At 44.3% G+C, this 8,926-nt stretch overlaps 1 protein-coding gene across 1 annotated transcript in view; it reads right to left on the minus strand.

Moving 5' to 3' along the window:
* Positions 1–231: 231 nt before the first annotated feature.
* The window catches only part of Fbn2 (fibrillin 2), a 202,491-nt gene continuing 193,796 nt past the window's right edge, over positions 232–8,926 (minus strand). The window contains exons 63-65 of the mRNA XM_005356130.2: positions 5,410–5,641; positions 4,012–4,186; positions 232–2,158 (exon numbers count right to left, since the gene is read on the minus strand). Coding sequence (XP_005356187.1) covers positions 1,784–2,158; positions 4,012–4,186; positions 5,410–5,641 — 782 coding nt within the window. The 3' untranslated portion in view covers positions 232–1,783. The remainder of the gene's footprint in view (positions 2,159–4,011; positions 4,187–5,409; positions 5,642–8,926) is intronic.

The following is an 8,926-nucleotide window of genomic DNA, read 5'->3' on the forward strand; positions in this document are numbered from 1 at the left end:
GCTTTGAGGTCATTGCAAAACTGGGTCCCAGGGAGCTTAGAATTCAGGCAGGATTGAATACTCCCACTGATTTCCTTATCTTTTTCTATATGCCCGGGACTGGAAAGCAAACCCTCCTAACTGCGTTTGCAGTTCTTTAGTACATATCCCCGTGAGCTCAGTCCCCAGTGCCTCCCACAAATGTACCAGCCATTGTAGTCTCAGGAAACTCGGCCATAAAAGTACCCCAAAATAAGCTTTATTGCCAGACAAGTGTCATATTTGATACATAGACCTACAAAAACAAACACAACCAAAATCCGTAAGGTTTTCCTCACAAACACTTGATTACAAATTTACATTGTTTTTCTTTTTCTTTTACTTATTAACAACAAACAAAACAAAAAAAGCCCCCAAACATTGGATATAGCTGGTTACTACTCTTTGGTCGACACAGGTGTGAGAGGGATGATTGGCAGTCTGTGTGCGCTTTGGCCATTTCATGGATGAGGTTTCAACGTCGGTCCAGGGATGGGTTCTCTGAAGAGGAGAACATGGACGTGTGCTCTTACTGGGACCTGCTGGTGGAGCATCTTTTCAAATGGCTAAAGCAAGCTAAACATCAGTTCATTTTACAAAGGTATTTCATACACAATAAGCTATGATAAAATGAGGCATATGGTGTATAACTACAGTATTAATGAAAAATTCTAAAAAAAAACACATGGGTTTTAAGAAAAAAAAAACAACATCAACATATATATTCCTTGGCTGTGTGGCATGATTGTTTGCACATATGGCAATCCTGAAATAGCTTGTACCTAATAAATGCACCATTAATCGACGACAGCACCAAACGCGACAGAACGCCAGGTGTTCCTCTTCCGAGGAACAGCCGTTCTTCAGCTGCCTGGGGGACCACAAGTGTGCAGCACGCCCTGGTAAGAATGAGGTGTTGTGGGCGGCGCATGTGGTCCCTTGAGGTTAGGAGAAGGGAATACAGTACAGTTTGGCCTGCAATGCTCATGGTCTCACAAGCAGTCAAGGTATTTTGCTACAGAGGTCGAGTTTCCTCTACTGTTGCCTGGTGGAGTCTGGTGATGTGAAACACTGTCACGTGAGCTGCTCTGGCTTTCGTCTTTGGACAGGATCAAACGACATTCGCGTCTTTTAAAAATATCGATTACACTGCCCGTTCAGCTCCGTGAGACTTTCTTTCGAATAGTCAGGGGCATACCAGTTGGAGGGCTGGCAGAGAAACCAAAGGAAACATCTCTTGAATGTACTGGATTTTTTCTTTTTCAAAGCACCTCTAAAAGAAATAGCTCAAATTTATAAATCTAAAGAAAACCAAGCGAGTTTCCCTTTTTGTTTACATAAGTTTGTTCATTTCTCCATATATTACTGCATTAAAATAAATAAACATCTATATTTTTTTAATTAGCAACTATAGCAAAATACCCAAAGTGTTCCAGACTGCTAACAGGAAGAAAGCTCACATTATTTGTGCATTTAGTGCCATATGCTGATCTCTTGAATATTTAGGTTTCTTTTTTTTTCAATATATTTTAAAATGAAGTTATATAAAAAATACAGTAACTATGTTTGCCTTTGCACTCAAATCTTTGGCCATACTGGAGCCTAAATTACCCCTCCCTGTGAGGGTCGACATTCCAAAGTCTGAATCAGGGAGGAAAGGAACAGAAGTCTTTTTTTTTTTCTCTTTCCCGCTATTTAAAATTAGTCACTGACATTCCAAACACTTCTGAAGGCTGGCGGTGCTGGGACCCAAGTCTGCCAAGGGCTAATAGAGTTCAATCTGCAGCTTCATTCTGAGAGCCTCCCCCAGCACCCCCAGGAGGTAGTCATCCTCATTGTGTTCCTCCAGCTCCTGAAGCTCCTTCTTCCCATAGAGTGGGATGCTGCTGATTTCCAGTGTGTAAGTGCCGGGGGTGAGCTTCTTCTTGGCCGTGTGCAGGTAGCTGAGCCCATTCCTTTGGTGGATGCGGAAGACGCCTTCGTCATTCCCTCGGGAGATGACGTAGCGGATATGGTTGTTGAGGGGCTCAATGGCGGGCACCAGTTCGAGGATGTGCTCCTTGGAGCCAAGGCCAGAGAGGTTGAACTTCATGTTGACTGGGCTGTCCATGGCAACGCTATCTAGGCTGATGTGCTCCACCTGGGGAAAGAGCGTGAACACATTTAGGTTTTTACAGGGCACACAGTGGACTCCAAAGCCATCCATGGCTGGTGGGTGACAGTCACAGTGGCAGGTTTAGGTTGTTCCCTGTCTGGCCATCAGCTGTCTGTCAAAGAGGCTGTTGTAAAGAGAGGTGGGACAAAGCTTCATCCCGAGGAGGAAGCCCCCCTGCAAATCTCCCTGACTCTCACCTGGCCCCAACAAGATCATTAAAGTTACAAAACTTAGGCCACATAGGTAGGTCTTCTGATGGAGTTTATAGGATATGGTACTTATCACTCAGTAATTTTAAACTGAGAGACAGTTATTTTGATCTGGTGTCGTGGCCCCTCGTAGTTTGCCCATGTTTCAGGGGATGGCCACGTACTTGCACGCCTATGGGCATGTACTGGATACAAGTACATCCAGTGGGACATTAACTAAAGAAGTGGGGAGGGGAATAGGTTGTGTCGGGAGGTTCTCTGCAGGGAGCCGGAAGGCAGAAATGGGGGGTCCATATGATCATTACGCATTTCATACATCTGTGAAATTGTTCCACATTTTAAAGAAGAAAAGGACAAGTTAAGAAGTTGAGTCTAATTTTATCTTTTCTGGGGTCAAAATGAGAAGACTATTCAACAGTAGGTCTTGCACCCGCAGAAACCATCACGCTCAAGGCTGGGCTCTGAGTTTGCAAAGGGTCTCAGAACACACCGAGTTTGAGCCAAGATGGGTGAAAGCCAGCGCTTAGGGCCCAGATAACAGGATCCAAATGTGTCAGCTGGGGTGTGAGGTAGGACTGCGCTTTAGTTAGACAAGCCAAAAAAGCCATAATGCTTTGATGTGGGTTTGTGCTTGGGTGAGGCTGTGGCTATGATAGCTAAGAGGAACCCATCATTATTTAGACAGAATTATGTTTCATGTACCGCAAGGGGAAGGCTTTATATCTTGATGAATGATTTGTCATGATTACACATCCTTGAATACTTCAGTCTACTTAAAAGTAAAAGTAACATTAACTCGTTATTTTAAAATACTATCAGAGATTTTGGGGCTAAATTAGCATAGCCCTCTAGATAAGAAAAAGTTCGGGGACCGAGAAAACTGAGACAAGCTGCCAACTGACACAGCCAGTTACTTGGTGACTGTAGTTTCTTTTTTGGTTGTTTTTGTTTTGTTTTCGGCAGGAGCAATTTTGAGCAATATTAATTGGAAAGAGAGGTGACTTGTGAAATCATACTGTCTCAGGCCTCAGGGAAATCACCAGTATCCTTATATGTGGGTTATTAATCTCTGAGAGTTAGTAGCATGTGTCCTATAAGACACAAGGGCTGAGGAACAGATCCAAACCCAGGCAGCCTTGGTCCAACCTTACTTACTGGAGGCTGGGAAGTTGAACCTCTAGTTCTTGACAAAACAAAATTATTTGAAAACAAAATTTTATGATGGGTAAGACCTATAAGTACAGAGCAGGTGACCGGGCTGGGGGACCCACTGGAAAGTTAAAATCGACAGTGTCTTGTATATAACCAGGAAAATTCAGAATCATTTCACTTATGAATTATTTCCAAATAATTATTTCTCAAGCGGGCATCTACTTTGTGGCACAAATTAAGACAAATTGACTTAGAACTGAATCGTTGTCTTCCTCAGGGTTTTGTGTTTTACACATCATCCCAACTAATTTTAATTTTCTTATCTTTACCACACTGGATCTGCCAATGGACCCATTAACTATGCCAATAGACTGAACTGTGCTGAAGCTGAGAGCCTATAAATGGCACTGTGACAAGATGATGTGGGAAACCTTTCTTATTTTAGCAAAGCAGGGTTTCTACTCCGGGTCTACTCACAGCTGAGGCTGGCTCGGGCTCCTGCACGCTCCTCTTCCGCCTGCTGTCTTTCTTGGGGTAGCCATTGATTTTACACTCGTAGCATGCTTCTGGGGACAGGGCATTTTCCTCATCCACCTCCGTGTCCGAAGAGAGGTACTGTCCTTTGTTGAAGCCCATCCCCGAGACACAGTGGCTGTTCGTGAGGAAGAAACACGATTAGATATTACTGTCAGCTCAGCAAGTCCAAAGAGCCTTCATAAACATGGAAGCCACGGAGCAAGCGCTGAACCACTGTTTCTCAACCTCTTGAGGGAATGTCAAATGGCCCTTTCATAGGGTTCGCCTGGGACCATCAGAAAACACATATGTTTACATTATAATTCATAACAGTAGCAAAATTAGAATCATGAAGTAGCAATGAAAATAATGTTATGGTTGGGGGTGGGGTCACCACAACATGAGGAACTGTATTAAAGGCTCACAGCATTAGGAAGATTGAGAACCACTGCCCTAGACTCTTAATCACAAAACCCCATCTTCGTGGTTCTGTTCTTTACCACACAGAGAGTGAGAGTTCCCCTTGATTTGAAACAACAAAATTCTGAGGACAAGCCCTGCGCTGCCTCAGCTTGAAATCTGAACTAGACCCAAGCACGGAAAGGTAGATTTACTTAAGGACCGAAAAGCAGCACTGAACGTCCAAAGACAACAGTAAGAGAAAACTCTGCTGCTTTGTAAGCCTGAAGCTGGTTCTTACTGCCCAGGACAGAGATCCCTGCTTTAGAAGCTGGCATTTCTGAATTCCTATATTAGTTAGCAAGGAGGGGCAATGTGTTGGCTCTGAAGAGACCTGTGCTAGGCCCAGACATTTTCTGTTACATGTGATGGTATAGCAGTTGGGGGAAGGTTGGTCCATGCCCCTTAGTGCTTTTTTGTCTACGATCTCTTTCAAAGGAGATGGTCCCTATCTCTAGATTACCATCTTCTGCGTCACTGAAGAACACCCCCTGGGTAGAAGGGTGTGTGGAGCTAGCACTCAGTCACGAGTGGGAAGATTTGAAGTCAGTTGCCCAAGGGGAGCCAGCCTTGTAGAGAAGGACTGTTCCCTTCCTGGACTACATAAAACCAGAGGAGAAAAAGAAAGAGATGAAGTCCTTCCTCAGAGATTGCTGGGCTCAGCATCAGAAAAAAACAAACAACAAAACACAAGTCATTTCCACGTTGACCTCTTGCAGTAACACACGCGCTGCATAAGCCTTCATCCGGGCTTGAGTAGGAATGAATCAATGACAGCCCTTACAAGGAGCAAACAGTGATAACTCAAGTCCTTGGCTCTTTACAAAGGAAGTGACTCTCACTTCTGGTGCCCAAGTCCCAACACTTCTGTCTCTTGGGCGGGAAGCAAGGCTGCCTTACCCCTGTCCCACTCTGAAGTAGCCAGGCGGGCAGCCGCAGAGGTAGCCCCCTTCCGTGTTGGAGCAGCCATAGCTGCACGGGTTGTTGGAGGAGGAGCACTCGTTCACATCATGGCAGGCGCTGGAGAACTGGTCAAAAGAGAACCCGGAGGGGCAGGCACACTTGTAACTCCCCAGGGTGTTGTAGCAGGAAGCGGAGCCACAGGCCCCGGGGTTGGAGCACTCGTTCTCATCTGTCCGAGGAAAGAAAGAAGAGTTTACACGCGAAGGAGCCTAGACAAGGAAGATGACGTGGGGGGCGGGGGTTGGTCTCCACAGGCCTATCAATTTATAGGATAGATAACTTAAAAAAAAAAGTTTTGACTGACTTCAAAGCAGTCAGAGAGTTAGCTAAAAAATACTTCAAAAACACATCTTTAAAGGCAAAAACAAAAACAAAAACCCCAAATCAAAACAAAAGAAAACAAAGCCTCACACCACCCTTTTCCATTCATTCTATTTATACTGTTTCTGAGTATGTGGGTAGCTCTTAGGGACCGATATTTGCAGTTTACCTAATGAATAATCCTTTGGTTCTCTTAACAAAGCATTATTTCAAACGCCATTATTTTAGAGACAGCAGATTGGTATTGCCAGGGCTTGGGGGAGGGAAGAAGCGGGAATAATGGCCGCTGGGTATGGGGTTTCTCCTGGGGGCTGGCTGGGGGCTGAGACTATTGGGGTAGGTAGGTGCTGCATGTGTCCATGGGAGGGGCACACTGAGGCCATGCAGCTGACGTGATAAAAGGGTGTGTGTCATTTTATTATCAAAATTTGTGTCAACTGCCCCTCAGCACGTCCCCACGCCTTTGTGGAAATGGGAGAGGGAGTCTATGGGAAATTCAGAGCCTTTTATGAAAATATTGGAAATGGCCCTGCTTGACTCTGTTGAACCAAGACTGGTTTTAACTGCTCCGGAGCCTGCCTGGTGCAGACTGTGCCTTCTGCGAGGGTTGCATCCCGCCATTAGCTGACACCGAGCTCTTAACCGTTAAATGCTCAGCTTTGGCCTGTGGAAGCCTGGCAGGAGCACCATCACAGGTCTGTTTTCAGTTGCTGTTATCACCGATTCAAGGCCCCACGGTGCTTTTGACTTTGGAAATTATGAGCTCGCCTTTAACTGTTGGCTTGATAGATAGCCCTGGGTTTGGCTCCTTTGAGCTTTATTATAACCCAGATTTCACCCTGGGCACAAATCACATCTGGTGCATGGAATTCTTTCCATTCTTGTGACTGAGCATGGAGTGTAGAGTGTCTGTGGACATATTTCAGCCCAGGTGGGGAAGCAGGCCCATCTGTGAGTATACGTATCCAGGGAACACAAGGATTACAGGGTGTGGGGGCGGGGACCTGCAGTGGCTCATGAGATCTCCTAGACAGAGATGGGACTCAGCAGAGGCTGCTAGACAGGAAATTGAACTTCATTAAGCACAGGATAGAGGCTACCCAAAGGGCAGGTAGTAGGTGCACTTTAATGAAACGAGCATAGTTTTAGAATTAAATGAGACAACCTAAGCATTGAACTATGAGTCACTGAATATAAAATATGCTCGGATTACCTAATGTGTGAAATCCCCGGCCTTTATTACATGCAGAGAAAATACATAAATTCTCAGTAACTTGGCTTCGTGGGACCTGAATGTGACCAGTGTTTTACTTCTATATTTGAGAGACTTGGGATTCTGCCCCAAAGCTTCATCCCCATTGATACTTAGTTCTCACACGAACATGCCATATTTCTCTTCTAACACGGCATCTAAATTAGATTATAACTTAATGCCATGTTCCCACTATGACTTCATTCAGGCACTGTGTTAGGATGAAAAATTACCAAGAAAGCCAATTGAATTTGAATATTCCGCTTACAAGAACATTTTAGAACAGGATAATGTCTCTGGAAGCATTGAAAGATCTCATATTTATATGCTATAAATATATAGCATGATAACATTGTATGTGTTTAGTAAAGTATGGCCTTGTTTGAGATAAGCTGTGAATTAAAATGCCTTGCTAGGCTATGTTGGGATTATTTTTGAGAAGTTTACACTATAGAAAAAACTGAAAGCGATCAGCAGTAAACGGCAAAAAATTTGCATACTGAAGCATTTTCTTCACGGGCAAGGGTTTGTAAGAGTCATGCATTTTCAATTCTGAACAATCACAATACGTGTCAGGGGTTGAGAATGCTACCTACATCTGGACAGTCTATGTTCTAAACGTTCTCTTGATTCCCTGGGCTAACTTACAGGAAACTGACTAAAAGTGGTAAACTTTCTAAAGTGGGAGTTTGGGAAAGGCTTTTCCAAAATGAACACTTTCAAGAGAACTTTTCCTTTCCTTGAATTGGTGGCAACGTGAATAGTACCATAAACTTACGACTCTGTCCGCTTGACAAGAGTTTGCTGCACTGACTGACAGCTTCGGCTGTGCACTAGAGAGGCCTCTGGGAAAACTCCTTGAAAGTCCTCTTCAGAGCCTCCTACCAATCACAGGGCATGGATACCAGCAGTCACAGAAAATCTCAACTTTGTCATGGTTCTTTTTCTTATGCGAACTTGTTGTTTTTGTTAGCTTCCTGGCTGGAGCAATTTCACTCTATTTCTGCCAAGTATCTGAGCTAACGTTCCAACTGTTACATGGTTTAAAGGCAAGAAGAGTGCCAGCTTTATCAGAGGCTGGCTGAATCCCTGGGAGGACCCAGAACCTTGGAAATCAGTCTAAGCTTGTCTACCTAGGGAGTGGCTGTTTAGAGATAACCACTTTAGGAAAGAAAAGCTCCTAACCAACCCTTGCAATTGGGAAGACCTGCTTATGTACTTTTGATCCCCTTTCTTTCTGGGTCTCGCTGGCCTTGGATTCTCCTGCTTTAGTCTGTGGGTGCTGGCACTGAGGGCACACGTTCCCACACCTCATCCTTGGCAGGCGCTGCTGCCTTGCTCAAGGTGTTTCTCTCGTCAGAAGGCACACGGGTCTGGGTCAGGGCTCTGGCAGCCTAGGCTAGAGCACTTAACTCAAGGTATTCGTGAAAAGGCGACAGGAATGGTACCTTATCCTTTCAAACGTCACTCAGGCAATTTCAAATAGAAACTCCACAGTTACTGAAAGCCTGCGCAGAAAGTTTTGGACTGGATGTTTATAGGTCATTTAAGAAGTATAAAAGCTTGAATCCACGACTTGTATGTGCTATCATTTCTCTTTAAATTCCCTTCAAACCCAAGAATTCCGTGTAATTCTCTATAAGATAACTTATAGAGAATGATCCTTTCGTCTTAAGTTTTGCAGAGCTAACCCAGAAGCCTACAGTCTTTAATAAAATGATGGCCTTGGGAGTTTAGAAACACGATAATCTAATAAAATTCTACACCATCTCTAATAGTCAAAACCACCATTGTCTGTATGGTAAAGAGCTTGCCAGCACTTGGCCTCAGTATATGAATCAATGTATCAGGTCCTAGGCAATTCTATGACATTCTCTCTCT

The sequence above is a fragment of the Microtus ochrogaster genome, chromosome 18 (genome assembly GCF_000317375.1).
Source record: "Microtus ochrogaster isolate Prairie Vole_2 chromosome 18, MicOch1.0, whole genome shotgun sequence".
NCBI classification, from domain to species: domain Eukaryota; kingdom Metazoa; phylum Chordata; class Mammalia; order Rodentia; family Cricetidae; genus Microtus; species Microtus ochrogaster.